The sequence below is a fragment of the Drosophila obscura genome, unplaced genomic scaffold (assembly GCF_018151105.1).
Source record: "Drosophila obscura isolate BZ-5 IFL unplaced genomic scaffold, ASM1815110v1 contig_73, whole genome shotgun sequence".
Lineage (NCBI taxonomy): Eukaryota > Metazoa > Arthropoda > Insecta > Diptera > Drosophilidae > Drosophila > Drosophila obscura.
The window spans coordinates 779,160-794,752 of record NW_024542865.1 but is presented as its reverse complement, the minus strand read 5'-3'; the positions used below and the strand labels follow the sequence as shown (position 1 = coordinate 794,752).

The window sequence follows — 15,593 nt, the reverse complement described above, 5'->3', positions numbered from 1 at the left end:
TTAAAACATCAAACGGAAAAACAAAATCACAAAAAAACATTTTTGATTTGTCTTGGGATTTTGGTTTGGGGTCCCCCCATCCGCGGGAGGGCCCGCTGACTTGCATGCCTCTTCATTTGGATGTGGGTGTGGTCATAGGCACTGGTACTGCCTTGACCGGAATCGAAGACGAAGACGAAGCCGGACGCGTAGCTAAGGCCGTTGACAGAGTCAGTCTTCTTGTACAGCCACTGGTGGCAGTTTTGGCCCACAGACGGCATAGCAATCACAATCAATTTGCCAATCACAAACGTCTCCAAGTCCTTCGATATCAGATAGACCGCGGCGGGGACATCAGCAGCACCCTGAACTGGTGTCACGCTGTCGACGATGGAGCTGATGCTTCTGGTTCTTGAGGAAGGGCTTCAGGGGCTCCGATCTTTTAGTTTGTGGTCGAAGTAGAGCAGCGAGGACAGCAGATACACGGTCCACTCGCACGGCGTCTCGCCAATGCTCACGAAGATCTTCTGAATGTGAATCGAGAGGCCAGCGTTGGGCCATATATGGTCCAGAATGGCATGCATGGGAAATGGGTGCAGTGGATGCCAGCCAGCTCGAGCAATGGATTTGGGAATGCTTGCACAGGACAGGATATCAAAGACACCCAGCAGCACTCCCAAAAGCTCTCCCAGAACGATGCCAGCGCCCCAAAGGAAATGCTTTCAGTCGTATCAGTCCGTGGGCTGGTTCCAAGCCCCAACGAGGAGAGTACGCCCAGACCCGATCGGTACACAAAGTACACCTCGTCCCGCCACACTAGCTCAAGGGCCACCTGAAGTGCTCCATCGCATATGTTAATTCTACTAAATAAAATGAATGATATGTACTAACGAAGCAGACAGCAGGAACAGTTGTTGCACAAATCGCCAAAGAATCATGCGAAATTTAGGCTTTTTATAATATAAGTCGTCTATACGCATTATTAAGTACACTTTTTGTGCAGCCTTTAAGGTTCTTTTTGCGTATTTAGACTCATGAACTATAAATTGGGGTACAACGTATTGGCTTCATTTGATTTTTTAAAGCTCTGTTAGCAATAGATTGGCCAGCTGCTTTCGTGTGTTTTTATTTTGCCTCTTTCCAACTCGGTTAAAACTTTGACTGAAACCACTAACCATAAAGTATATACTGTACCATATATACATATACATATAAATACATATATGTATACTGTACTATATGGTTAGGTTAGTGGTTTGATTCTCATTTTCGAAGAGAGGCAGCTTGCGCATAAATAAGGTATATGTATGTACATATGTATGTACTATACGATTTATTACAAAAAATACATATTCAGTTTATACATTTATGCATAGTGTATGTTTTGTGTAAAAATATATATATGTGTAAATATAAAATAATACGTAATATTTGAATTTCTCTTCCTTGCTTGTTTCTGTTTTCGTAGCATTGCTTTGCTTAAATGTTTATAGTTTTTCGGCTTTCTTTGCTTTACATGTTATAGTAGTCGACAAACTCGACGGATCTAGGACGCCTATAGCAGATTGGATCCAATCTCACTGGCTTCCACTTCTTCTTTTTCTACAAAATACACGCGCACGTTTAATGCAGTCGAGAAACGAGGAAAACGTTCGGAAATGTGAAAAGAAAGAAATAAAAACATAATAAAAAAATTAGAAATAAATGCTTGCTTATAGACACATACATATGTATAGTAGTAGTAGTAGTAGTAGTACATTGCTAATCGATGCCAATGAAGATGCAATATGTAGCTCAAATCAATTAAAACTAGCTTCAAAATGCCATTACATACATATGTACTTATTAACTAAAACTCATTTATCGTTTCTTACTTATTTTCTTTGTATAAACACAAAAGGAATATGGAAGCGTACAGTTCCCATGCAAATGAGCCGTTAATTGGACTTGGAATGATCGGAATTTTGGCTTGGCACAGTCTTCTTTAGCATTAATACGCTGGATCACTGGAATGAGTGCTATGGTGGAATGGAATATATTCGAATAGACGGTGTGTGTGTTTGTGTGTGTGTGTGTGTACGTGCGAGTGTGTGATGGATGTGTCTGTCACCTCGAATTGAGAGAGTGCGAGCGGGCGAGCATGCTGGCAGGGGACAGTGGGCTGGGGAGCAGAATACCATGGAAGCATACGAAAAAATGCGATGAATGAGATGCGAATGTAACTACGATAGATAGAAAAACTAATTATTCATGAAGCCTCGCCGCATGCATATCTTACAATTTATGAGATTTTTTTTTTGTATTTCGTTGGTATGCTTGACCTCGAGGAAAGTAGCAGCAAAGTAGCCTGTGGCTTGAGTGCAAGAAGTAGGAACTGGGGGTAGATGGAGACGCGGAAATGCCATGCCAAAGGGTGCCAGGGGATTAATGTCGGAACACAGAGGAGCGAGAGGCGACGCGAGCGTAAGCGGAGCCTGGTCGGGCTGCAGTTCTTGCACGGTTACACAAGTCTTCATTTCTCTGATGTTTCCAGAGGGAATGGCTATCTTCGGGAGCCGAAGCATCACGTACCCTTGCAGATTACTAGTCCAGAACAATACTCCTCTTACGGCTCATCGTTCCAACAGCGGCTTTGCGATATATGGACCGACCGTAACATTAAAATCATTGCGTTGCATTTCTGGAATGGGGCACTAGTTTGAATTGGAGCAGACAAAAGGACATGGAAATGGCTATATCTAGCGGTCTTTCTATACTGCAAGGATATGATAACATCAGCAACAACGGCAGCAACAACCACGAGCAGCTCAGAGCGACAACGAGAACAACTACAGTAGAAACAAATGTGGAATTGGAAGGGTTAAACTAAACTGTGGCACTGGGGGGCGGCTGCTGGGCCGCCGGCGGTATGACATTGGGAATGGCCACGACACAGGCGCCAGCCCGGGCAAACGACATGGGGGTCAGCTCGTTCCAGCCATTGCGAACCGGGTCGTATTCCTCAACGCTCTTCAGCGCAGTATTGCCATCGTAGCCGCCAACGACAATCAGTCGGTCACCAAGCAGAGCACAACCAATTGCGTCCCTTCCCAGGGCCAGCGAGCAAATCTAAGAGCGGGAGATAACGTAGACTCGTTTGAGGAGAGCACCCTTATGTTGGAACGATGACCGAAGAGACTTACCAGAGTCCAGGTATCGGTAGCTGGATCATAGCGTTCCACAGTTTCAGTGCGACAGACCATGGGGTTGCTGGCGGGGCAATCGTGCCCGCCCAATGCATAAAGGAAACCATTTGCCACCGTCACCTGAAAAAAGTACGTACAAATCAGATAGTATTTGCAAGTGAGTCCCGTAGTCCATGCCCTTCCAGGACGACTTACGCCCACACCACCGCGACGCCGATTCATAGGCGCCAGCAGGCTCCATTTGTTGGTGTGCGGATCGTAGCACTCTATGGAGCGATGGCAGACGGAACCATCACGCCCGCCCACCGCATAAAGGCGGCCACTTAGCACTGCCACGCCGGCGGTGGAACGCATCGAAGACATGGGCGAGACATAGCTCCAGGTACGAGCTATTGGATCCCACCTAGAGCAGACACAAATCAATCAATTAAAGGGGATGTCCAAAGATTGGGTGGCGGGGGCCAGCCCTGACTTACCGCTCGACTGTGTTTAGGTAGCTCCAGCCATCATGACCGCCGACAGCATAGAGCGGACCCTCGAGCACAGCCACACCCAGACCGTGGCGTGGCGTGGCCATGGGATTTAACGGGACCCAGGACATGGTATTCAGGTCGAGGCTCTCCACAGTGTTGAGGGTCTTCAGGCCGTCACGTCCGCCCACCAAGATAAGCTTGTCCTCCATTACAGCGGCCCCGAACTGTAGACGACGTCCAGTCATGTGCTTAAATGGAGTCCACTTGTCCAGGCGGGGGCAGTAGCTCTCGATGCTGATCGCTCCCTTGTGGGCATCCATGCCGCCGACAGCTAGGAGTCGGCCAACTGTTGACTTTCGGGGCGTAGTGCGCTCGGTGGCAATGCGGGAGCGACGCTCGGGCATTAGGTGCCACTTGAAGGCTTCCATTACCAGCTGCTGGCACTCGTTGGCATTGCAAACGTTCTCCACGTGGTCCATGATGAAGGCCGGCTGCAACAGCGGCAGTCGGACGAGGGCCAGCAGCTCGGGTATGTGCTGGTCCCGGCTGGGGGAGTCGTGCCGCACCCATGACATGAGGCTGTGAAAGACGTCCTGTTCGGAGGGCACATTGAGATCATCGCTGCAGAGCAGCTTGCCCAGCTGGTCGGCGTTCAATTGAAAGAACTCTTGGTTCTGGCACACCTGCATGAAGTACTGGCACGTGTAAGACTGGGCCAGGCGCAGCAACGTCGTGCAGCTCTGCTGCTCGGCGAAGAAAGCGAATCCCAAACAGTTGGAGGGGTGCAGCTGCCTGGCCAGGAAGTTGCAGCAGGCAGTCACCACCGAGGTGAGCTGTAGCAGGCAGGCAGTCGCCAGCAGCGTCTCCACGGTGTCCTCGCGCAGCTCGATGAATCCCGTGTAGCAGTATTGCACCAGAAGATGCAGGGCGTCGCCTGGCACTTCGCCGAGCGTCACCTCCGGCTCCTTGGTCTCGCGCAGTGAGCCCGTGAACATCGCCGAGAAGTAGGCACTGGAAGCCGATAGCACCAGGCGATGGGCGGGCACTCTGAACAAAAACAAAACAAAACTATGATTAAAGTTTTTCTGACATATCTACATATGTATGTATTTTTGAGGCATTTGTTGATATATGATAGGAAACATACATCTGTGCATATGTATGTTAATGTTATCATAATGTTAAGGAGTCTTATCTATTTGAACTCTATCTAGCGATCATCATTGGCACGATTTCAGTATGGATAATTTACATATGCACATATGTATGTATGTACATAAATATGTCACAAATCCTTGGACACTATTAAAAAGAAAATACTCTCATAGGAACAATAGATCTTAAGTACTTCTGCCGTATGCCGTATGCATTTTTACTGCACTGTTATGCACTGTCTGCATGCGAGTTCCTTCCCCTTTTTTCTATTTCTAACCACGGCCACCGATCGGAGGGGTTTCATAAACAAAACCGGTTGAATGCACAAAGCATCAAAGGAAGCATAAAACAGAGCTGCAATTGTACATACAAATGTATGTATGCACATATGTGCACATTTTTCTGCACAGATCGCACTATAAATCTTGATTGGAAATCGGGAAATCTGTACATATTTTTCCATATCACTCTTTTTGCCGCACCATTATACCATTGTTCCGTTCCGTTCCCCTCACTCACGAAAAAAAACGAAACAGACTGCGGAACTGCACTCGCCTCTCTCTATCTCTGTCACTCGCTCGATCACTTGTCGGCCCGTTTGCTCAACTCTCAGCCGCTCAGTTGCAGCAGCTCCCAGTCTCAGCTCCTCCTCAGCCTTCGTGCAGCAGACGCAATTAGTGCGACGCGTTCGGCGTGTGTGTGTGAGTGTTTACTGTTGGAATCACGTTGGGGATAGCGACAGCGACAGCGCAGAAAACAGACAAAGAACCCAAGTGAACTGATCCGAAGTGAAGGTCAGTTGCGGGAGGGGAAGCGCCTGGGAAATCCCGAGTGAAAGAGCGCAAGAGAGAGAAAGACGAATATGCTGGAGAATTGCTAATGAATCGCACAACGGGGATGGGGATGGGTATGTGGTGGTGGAGGGGCAAAGGCAAGGCAAGGTAATTGGAAGGGGCCCAACTTTCCAATTTGAATTCCTTTGTCTTTCGTTTTCGACTTACCGCTTCCCATCGATCCCAGCGATTAGGGTGACATCGCACAGCTGCTGGCTGTCCACGTACAGCTGCATACGCTTAAGGATGTTGTCGGCGTGTTCCCGGCAACGGAAGAACTCGTCCTGGCTGCCGGCGGAGTTCAGGCTGCCCAGGCTGTAGTCACGGGAGAGGGATTCCAGTGTGCTGTCTGCTAGCATAGATATGTGTCCCGATGTGGAGGCAGTGGAATCCCGGCTGGGACTCTCCTTTTGATTAACTGGATGCATGATGCTGGATGGTTGAATTTTGTTTTCCTTTCCTTCGATTATGTTCCAGAGATCCTACCCTGCCGTCAAATGCAGTTGCAGTTACCGTTGCCGTTGCTGCTGCTGCGGAACGTCTGCATTGGAGCTCTGTCTTGAACCTACTGTCGCGTCGCTTGTTGTTGTTATGGAGCGTGGTCGGCTTGTTGCTCCAACTATAATTTGCGTCGCGTCGCGTTGCCTTTGCGTTGCTGCCGTTGCCGTTACAACAAAGAACTCTTGTTTCAATTTGCCTGTGTTTGTGCTGTTGCCGCTCTGTCCCTTTCCCTCACCCACATGGCTTCTGAGTTGACTGCGTCTCGGTTTGGTCTCTGCCTTTCTTTCATTGACAATTGCAATTAGTCAGGAGGGTACGGGTAATGGCCAAAACTGCGTGCTGGATCCGCAACTGTGGTAATGCTTATCAGAAAATGTACGTGTATCTGTTTATATACAATGGCAAGCAACACAGCTGTTTCTGCTACTTTATTTATTTTCCCGACTAGAGATGGCCGATACTTTCGCTATCGGTATCCGTCGATTGTTAGGTTTTAAACAATTACGAATAATTGTTTCGGTTGGAATTCGAAATCAAATCAAAATGATATGTAGGAATTAAAATAATCCAATTCAATTTTTAATTAAGAAAGATTATCCAGAATATTAATGTACGTGTCATGCTCATGGGCTGCGGCCAATCGGAAAGCTTAAAAAGTACATAAGAGCATCGTGTAGACTATTTTCAATAATATTGGTACTCGAACAGCTACTCCTGAATCTCAATGAGAATTTGCAGGAATTTGCAAAAGATGGACAGCAGTGTGTCGCCACCACTGAACATCAAATCCATTCATCCCGTAGCGACGTTCCACCAGAGTCTGCATCAGACGTCCCGCAATGATTTTGCATTTGGCTAATGTGCGTGGTAACATCTGGAAAGCCTTTTAGCAGTCTTCACATTTTAGGAAAATAAATAATGTTGTATTCCTCCGTCGAGCGTCTGCTTCCGAAATTGAATTAAAACAGGAAAGAAGTTTGGGAGAAGCAAATTATTTTAAACTCGGAAAAAGGTTTGGCGCTGGCACATTGATAGCTCGTTATAGCTTTGGCCAATGCTATCCAACACGCAACGGCTCGTTTTGGAAATGGTGTATACAACCTTCTGGATCATGGTTTAACTTGGATGTTTTATTTTCGATTTTATAATTAGTTTTCTTGCATTTCTTGATTGTTTTCTCCTTTTATTGCGGAGAAATGAAACATGAATTTTTCTTTGTAAAAGAGCAAAATAGAAACACACAGAGACATCGGAAGGATTCGAAAGAAATGGAAATATATAACATATGTATACGATGTATATCGATCTATATATATGTGTATATGATACAACAGTACAGTACTTAGCTACATACAAATAGATAACGTGTATGTGTTTTTGTGTGCGTTAGTGAGAGCGGCACGGCGGGTGAGAGGGCCGATGGTGAATGGTGAATGGGGAGCGAAAAACGTACAACGGAATGCCTCATTTAGTTGGGCGAAGTATTGCGTTTTGGCGTCGACGGCGGCAGGTCCATTGTCTTACACACCCATCCGGATATATCCACCTCCTCCACCTCCGCCTTGCGTATCCACGGATGACTCTTCACAGCAACAAAAAGAAAAGAATTCGGACTTCAGAGAACAGAACGATCGAAATGATTTGCGCAGCGGTATTGCACGATTTTTTTTTACATACCAGCAGAGTCTTGAGATCGGCCCGCTCGTCGGGCTGCTTCTTGAGGCAGATGTCGACAAAGTCCTTGAACTCGCTGGAGAATATCTTATGCTCCAGCTTGGGCGGCGGTTCGTTCACTATATAGTCGAGCAGCTCGAAGATGGCCATCGCCCTTGGCTCATCTACGGGCTGATTGCTATCCTCGCTTTTGTCGGCAAAGATCGACTCTAAAGTGGCGTTATTTGGCGGCGGTATGGGATACATGCCGATGGCCATCTCCACCAGCGACAGTCCCAGCGACCAAATGTCCGACTGCACTGAGTAATGAGTGCCCTGCAGGCGTTCCGGCTGCAACAGAAAAGTAGAGTAGAGGGAAGTGGATGACATTTAGGCAAGGGACACTCACTGACATGTAGCTGCGTGTGCCCACAAACGAGTTGGCCATTGAGTCAATCAGCTGGCCCGACACTCCGAAATCACAGATCTTTATCTCTCCGCTGCTATTGACCAGGATGTTGCTCGGCTTCACATCCCGGTGGATGATAGCGTGCTTGTCCCGCAGGTAGCTGAGGCCTTTCAGAACGGCGAGCGTGATGCGTCCCAGGATCGACTCAGGTATTCTACCGGCCCGCTTCAGTATGAGATCGAGTGAGCCGCCGTCCATGTACTCCATGCATATGCTAATCTCACCGTCGCTGTAGAAGGCGCCGTAGAAGCCGACAATGTGTGGGAAGTTGCACTCGTGTAGGACCTTTAGTTCGCGTAGGATTTGCTTCTTGATGGCCGGCTTCACCTCCAGATGAATCAGTTTCCTCGCCATTATCAGGTTTGTGTGAGTGTGTCGGACTTTCATGACAACGCCGCCGTTTCCAGAGCCCAGTTCGCCCAGCTTCTCGAGGTCCTCGTCGGAAAGTTCGCCAATCTTCTCCTTCTGGCTGAGGAACACCTTTATCCGCTTGCGCTCCGTGTCGTCCATGTCCAGGCCTTCTAGAGTCTCAGTTAATGCATCAATGCTCGTTTTTGGCTTTCCCAGCAAGCTGTGTGTTCTTTAATTTAACTTTTTAATGAATTTTTGCGGAACAAAAACGAAAAGTATAGCTAAGAGAGAGGGGTTGGATGGGATGGGATGCGATGGAGGGGAAAGGGGTGAATGCAAGGCCAGGGTATGCACTCATACAAGGTAATCAAAGTCAGCGGTCCTCTTTTTGGGTAGCATAATCGCATTCAGATGCATTTGTGTATGTGTCGCAGCATGACAGAGAGCGAGAAAGTGTGTCTAATGCTACCCGGAGAAGAGTATGACCCGGCCTTACCTTGCATGAGTGTACCCTGTGCCATCCCTAATATATCCTTGTCTCTTATCCAAAGCTCCACATTGTTGTGGGTGGCTTCGTGCTTTTGGTTGTAGGTGTGTGGGTGTGCGATATGTTAAAAATGACAACGACATCGCCAACAACAGCAGCACACACCCACCGATACCATTTCAAAACAGACCCGGCCAACTGTTCATACCCAGCACCCGCTTCGGGTAGATTAGTTGCTCAAATCGATCATTTAAACACACACGATTTCAGCTGTAACTGCCCTGTCATTTGTTCGTTTAAGTGCGACAATCTCTTCCATCGTAAATCACTTCAAACAACACCATTATATCGCAAACGTTACCTAATATCCCCGTAATGAGTGCTGGGCATACAGTATGAAGTAGTCGAGCATTCGCTCGCCACTGTTGACAAATGAAAACTGCGATTTGTGCGAGAAATGTTGGGAATTAGAATTAATTAGAAATTAATTTCATATTTACTCTGTGCCCGATGGTGTCTTAAATGGCGGCGTTGGAGCCACTTGTGCGGCGGCAACAGTTGCCTCCGTGTTAACCGGCGGCAGCACCAGGTTCAGCTTGTTCTTCGACATTTCGGCCAAAATGCAAAAACACACGCACAATAACAACAATACGAATGCGCTGGCGTTTAACGGATGGCGCGGGGCGGTGACGAGGGCCAGCTGCGAACGTCAATCCGGCAAAATTGTATAACCAAAATAAGTGCGGTGCGTGTACTCCAGCCGCTATGCAAAGGGCAAAAAAAAGAGTAGTTTTTTTGTGCTCTTGCCTGCAAATTCGCCGACACGGCTATTTTTTTTTTGCTCTGACGCTGCGCGAGCAAGTGAGGTTGGTGCTCAAGGAGTGGTGGTGATATCGATAGTGTGCGGGAAATTATCGGCAGTACGAAATGCACTATTCTAATGTGCAAATCGCTTAATTTATTTTATAGTTTCCTATTAAAGGTTGTTCCAGTCAAAATTATGATTACGGAAGCTACCTAAGCTAGTGGATACGCAAGGTTTTTTGTTCGTCCGTTCAAACCTCTTATCGATATATGGTATTGTTGCTTCCACGTATCGTATCGATACACCCACCATCACAGCTATTCCGTTCGTTCTCTCATGTGCCCGCAGCAGATGTCCAAAACAAATTGTATGATTGTGCATAATGCAAAAAGTGACAGCACAAATCTAACCTAACTGTTAACTGCTAATTTGGGTTCCGTTGCACGCAAAGAACATGAACATGATTGAAAAGTGCAAATGATCTGCCGGAGGACCAGCTGTATACCGCACTAGCGATGCAGCTAGACTAAAAGATGGAGAACGAGCAGCATGAGCGAATCTCCTCGCAGGAACGCTTTGAGTTTAGCCCTCAAGCCCCCGAGCTAATCAACGTGGCCAACCAGGACTGTGATGCTCTCGCAAAGCTGGCCTACAACCTATACAAGCTTTCTAAAGATGACCACATAGTTATTGATCGGTAAGTAAATGCCTTGCATTTTGGACAACTTTGCTAATTTGCTAATTTTCAATGCCAGCAAGCGGAACGAAGTGATACGCACAGATTCCGTGACCAATCAGATGACCATCTATCGCTGCCTAGATCCCATCGGCATGGGAATGCGCCCAGCGGAGATCAAACACATTCCTCTTAAAGTTGGTCGCCCACCAAAACGCATATCTACACCAACTACCACCTCAGCTGCTGTGTCGCTCGGGAAGCCGACACCTCTGCCACAGCCGGCAGTGCCAGCTGAGGGCACACATCGTACTCGTTCCGGCCGTCTGGTGCGTCCCTCGATGCCGCAAACAGCGCCAGTTCCAACTGGCATAGCCTCAGAGCCAACATCCGCCCAGCTTCTGGAAGCGCTGGTGGCTGACCTACGGGACAAGGACTATTACGCTCCGATGCCAGCTCCAAAGAACTCGCACGTTGAGGTTGCCGTCAGTCAACGATCTGTGCCCAAGAACGCAATTTGCCCAGGCTGCAACAAAATCTTCCTGGGCCGCCTCATGCAGCGTCATTTTGTCAAGTTTCCCGAGCACATGCCACGCCCATCAGATCAGTCGCAGCCCCCGCATCAGAATCAGCCAGCTCAATCTGCGTCCCAGCCCCTTCAGCCGTCCTTGTTCGGACTTCTAACCACCAAACTGCAGCGTCACTCCCACCTTAGCGAGGAACAGCGAGCCGATCTCTTCTTGCACGAGTTGAATGACTTTGTGGTTCAGCTGCAGCTGCGGAGCACACGTCTCATACGCAATACTTCCGGCCTGCATTTTGTAAATGCGCGTATTGCCCGCGTCCTGGGAATACCCGAGGGCCAATATGCCTTGGACATGTCAGCGATGGAGTCAGCACAGGCACCCACACCGGAGCCAGAACAATTGTCGCACGCAGGGCCAGTTGTGGGCGGGGGGCGTAACCTGGTCGACTACACCGGACTAAGCATGTCACTGGATGACACGCTCACTGATGAGGCAGCCCAGCGCTTGAATCTGTCAGCGGGCGGAAAACTTTTGCCACCGTCCGAGGAGAGCCTGCTGAGAAATGTGAGCGACCTGATGCAGCCCCCAGTGGCAGGGGCACCGCCCACCTTAGACCATGGGTATGATCATGCCAGCGACAACGCCGTGGAGGCGCTAAGCATGAAGGAAACGCCAAATGCAGCAGCCATTCTTGATCTCAAAGTGGACTTTTTCCAATTTAATCCGAATTAGCTAGCTCTTTTGGCTATATTTAAGACTCCCTTGATATTTTTTAAGATAAATGCTAGAGTTTGTAAGGTCAAATTACCATTTTATATGCATGTACATACATACATACTTTATAGAGTACTTTATTGAAAAAGAAGGCACGGATTTGAACATAAAACGAGAAGAAATGGAAACACATAGATGATAGGATAAGTTAGAGTCAAGGAAACAATCAAGTTGATTGAAATTATTTATGAAGTTCCTGACTGCCTTATGAAAGAAGTTCATTAAATGATCCCCCATGAATATGCAAACTTGGATTTTAAATGGATGAGTAATAATAACTTGCAAAACGATTTCCAAATGATAGCCAATCTCTTGTATGCCCAGTACTCGTAGAGTACCCAATTCCAAGTCTACCATTGGTATGTACAATGGTATATATACATATGTATGTATGTATGTATGTATGTACATATATATGTATATACCAAAGTCGAGGGCCTCCATCTTTTCACTTTCATGTTCGAATTTAATTTTTGTTGGAGTTCTGTAACAACACAGAAAGGGAAATGCACGCAGGTGGGAGTTTTGTTTATGCTGTCGTTCGGTTCTGGAACCGTAACAGACAGTATTTTCTGTGTTTATAGAGAGCAAATCAGATTGCTTTGATTTTCGACCTTTGGTGATGGGATTCAGCGCGTCCGACTTTATGGTTGACAAACATTTGCTTTTTCTGGTTTTCTGGTAGCTGGTAGCCCCGCCATATTCTTCTGCATGGCTGGGACATTCAATTTGGCAGTTAATGCTGCCAAATGGTCGTCGGTGTTTGCCCAGAGCCAATATGATTAGCGCTGATGACCGGACTTGCAGTACGGAATGGGAATGGAATTGAAATTGCAAGTGCCAGTGCCAGTGCCAGTGCAGCTCCTGAACTGCTATAAATGCACTGGGTCGTCGCTGTCCCTGGTTAGTACATCATGAAGGCATTGACGGACAGCAGGCGGCGCCTCAGCTTATCCTCCAGCAATAATGATGAGGACGATGAGACCATGTGCAGCAGCGCAGCCGTCAAGCGGAGCATTGTCTACTACCTTAAAAACAGCACTCTGCACGGGCTCAAGTACATCGCCGAGGAGAGCATTACTATTCCAGAGCGGTGAGTGATTGTCAATTGCACAATTGCATTTCGAGATATTTTTCGATTTAAATTTCAGCGTCTTCTTTGGGATCGCCTTCGTTCTGGTGGTGATCCTGTCGGGTTTCTTTATATCGAACGTGTACGTCAAGTGGAGCGCCTCGCCCATCATTATCTCGACGAGCGCCAAGCAGAAGCTCACCAGCAACATGCCCTTCCCGGCGATTACCATCTGCAACTTGAACCAGGCCCTGCTCAGCCGCGTGCAGCGCATCTCGCGCTCCAGCAGCAACTACTCGCTGCTGATGGGCCTCTGCGACCAGGGCGGAGACCTGACCATCTCCTACATCGGCACCTGGAAGTACTTCAAGGCGATACTGTTGGATGTGGCCCAGCCTTGCGACGAGATGCTGCTCTACTGCAGTTTCGGTTCGCGCCAGGAGCAGTGCTCCATGCTCTTTAACTCGATCCTCACCGACGATGGCTTGTGCTGCAACTTTAATGCCCTGGACCCCTCGTATCTGATACGCAACTACAGCGACGATATCCGGCTGGAGCCGCCCCAGCAGAACGGCCGGTACGAGGCCATCGACTGGACCGCGGAACGCGGCTACGCCAAGAAGCTGCCCGAGTTCTTCTATCCCCGGACCTCGGGCGGCACCGGGATTCGCATGGGGCTCACTGTGGTGCTCAATGCTTCGATAGCTGAGTATTACTGCACCAAGTCCATGAGCGTGGGCTTTAAGGTGCTCGTCCACAATCCCGCCGAGCTGCCCAAGGTCAGCAACTATGGCCTCATTGTGACGGCGGGAAGGGAGGCGAGGATACCCATTGAGCCCGTGTACGAGGATGCTCTGCCCACAATTAGATCCATCAAGAGGTCGGTAAGGCGCTGCCTCTTCTCGGACGAGAACGATCTGGCCTACTACCGCACCTACTCCCGCAAGAACTGCGAGCTGGAGTGCGAGGCCAAGCTGCTGCTCCGCGAGTGCAACTGCGTCCTCTACTACCTTCCCCGGATCGATCCGGCTGCCCGGGTCTGTGGGCCGAACGACAACATCTGCACGAACCGCGTCCAGACGGAGATCGAGTCCTCGCTGACGAACCTCTCCTGCGAGAGCTGCTGGCCCGGCTGCTTTGAGCTGACCTACAAGGCCACCCTGTCCACCTCGTCGATTGTGTCGGATCCGAGGTTCCAGTCCGGCGAGGACCTGCCCGAGTACATCTTCAAGGGCGAGTACAGCAATGCCAGCGAGCTGTCCATTCTGCACTTCTACTATATGACCAACACCTTTCGCAGCACCACCAAGTCCGAGATGTTTGGCTTCACGGAATTCCTCTGTAAGTGGGAGCAGCCCGTTCCCCAAGTTCTATACCAAGACCTCCTCCTCCTCCTTCTACTCCTTCTACTCCTCCTGCTCCATTTCAGCAAACACTGGCGGCCTGCTGGGCCTCTTTATGGGATTCAGCATATTCTCGGTGATCGAGATCGTCTACTACATCACCGTCCGTCCGTACTGCGCATCGCGAACGCTGCACCAACGTCGCCGGCGGCGCCTCGAGCATCTCCGCTGGCTGACGCCCATTCGGGCCCCTGCCAAGCAGCTCCAAGGAAGACTTCGCAGACGCCGCATGCTGCCACCTGCCTACAGCGAGCTCCAGCAGCGGCAGATGAAGGCGCGCCAGAAGCAGAATCTTTGGCAGACATTGCGCGTTCGGCCAGCGGACTCCGGGTCGGAGCCGCCCGTCTATCCGTACCTGGACTAGGATGAGGGCGTTGACTATTGATTTGTGGGCATGGCTCAAAGTTGAATGGCCGGAAAAATGGGTCAGACGTGAGCCAGCGGAAAGCAATAAATAAAGCAAAGGCTTCGCCTGGGGCTGGAGGAAAAGAAACAGAGAGAGGCCAACAAACGGGTCCGTCGTTCGGTGCCGTGATTTGGGGCAGAGGCAGAGGCAGAAGCGTCAAGGGGAGGCGGAGGAAACGTTGACGTTGCACCGGAAGCACAGACTGCGCCCACAGCGATTCCGGTTACCTATCCGATAATGGCGCTAATCGACACGCGACTCCAATTTTAATTGATACTTTGGTCCGTTTGCTGCCACTACTAGGCAAGCAAAGTCACTCGACTGATTCAGAGGATTTACGGGCGGACCACTGGCACTGCCTCAGCAGACCTTGAACACAGCTGGCAAATACTAAAATAAATGAAGACTAAAACAGCTTCAGCTTAAGCTTCAGCTTAAGTCAGATCCGGGAAATACAGTCATCCAGATATGGCAATCCATCAATCTTTGACTACTTTCACGCTTCATAGGGTATCCAGGGTTCGCTTAGGCCAATTCCGTGTGGCGTATTGTGTGCCAATTGAAAATGAATTGAAGGACAACTTTCGTATCGGTCAATTCGGTTCGGTTTTTCGGTTTTTGTCTAACGAATTTCAAACATGAAACGAGGAATAATATTCGGGTCTGAAGCTCGCCACTGATGTCACTCCTTCGATTCAGTCACGTCGCCTTGTCCATGTATCTGTGGGATAGATTTTTACGAGCTGTCTGGGAGGAGATTTTAGGGCCAAGTCCCACAACTCAACTGGGGTCTTCTCTCCTCTCCTCTGCTCTGCTCTCCTTATTTAGTGCGACATGCCGCGTC

The 15,593-nt window shown here is 48.8% G+C and overlaps 4 protein-coding genes across 4 annotated transcripts; 2 read left to right on the top strand and 2 right to left on the bottom strand.

The window, feature by feature from the left end:
* Positions 1-1,277: 1,277 nt before the first annotated feature.
* On the bottom strand, positions 1,278-6,264 carry LOC111065069 (kelch-like protein 5). Its single transcript, XM_022353033.2, has 6 exons — positions 5,794-6,264; positions 3,641-4,684; positions 3,360-3,567; positions 3,162-3,284; positions 2,851-3,087; positions 1,278-1,581 (listed from the first exon to the last, which is right to left on the bottom strand). The coding sequence occupies exons 1-6, from the start codon at positions 6,051-6,053 to the stop codon at positions 1,492-1,494; spliced, it is 1,962 nt and encodes a 653-aa protein (XP_022208725.1). The 5' UTR covers positions 6,054-6,264; the 3' UTR covers positions 1,278-1,491.
* Positions 6,265-7,226: 962 nt separating this feature from the next.
* Positions 7,227-9,979, bottom strand: LOC111065100 (dual specificity mitogen-activated protein kinase kinase dSOR1). The gene is made up of 4 exons (XM_022353082.2): positions 9,587-9,979; positions 8,189-8,828; positions 7,804-8,130; positions 7,227-7,708 (listed from the first exon to the last, which is right to left on the bottom strand). Exons 1-4 carry the CDS (start codon positions 9,694-9,696, stop codon positions 7,595-7,597), a joined length of 1,191 nt encoding a protein of 396 aa, XP_022208774.1. The 5' UTR covers positions 9,697-9,979; the 3' UTR covers positions 7,227-7,594.
* A 177-nt stretch (positions 9,980-10,156) lies between these two features.
* On the top strand, positions 10,157-12,111 carry LOC111065099. The gene is made up of 3 exons (XM_022353080.2): positions 10,157-10,258; positions 10,343-10,588; positions 10,647-12,111. Exons 2-3 carry the CDS (start codon positions 10,425-10,427, stop codon positions 11,824-11,826), a joined length of 1,344 nt encoding a protein of 447 aa, XP_022208772.1. The 5' UTR covers positions 10,157-10,258; positions 10,343-10,424; the 3' UTR covers positions 11,827-12,111.
* Positions 12,112-12,782: 671 nt separating this feature from the next.
* LOC111064985 (pickpocket protein 28) lies at positions 12,783-14,707 on the top strand. Its single transcript, XM_022352910.2, has 3 exons — positions 12,783-12,961; positions 13,020-14,281; positions 14,370-14,707. Exons 1-3 carry the CDS (start codon positions 12,783-12,785, stop codon positions 14,705-14,707), a joined length of 1,779 nt encoding a protein of 592 aa, XP_022208602.1.
* Positions 14,708-15,593: the final 886 nt, after the last annotated feature.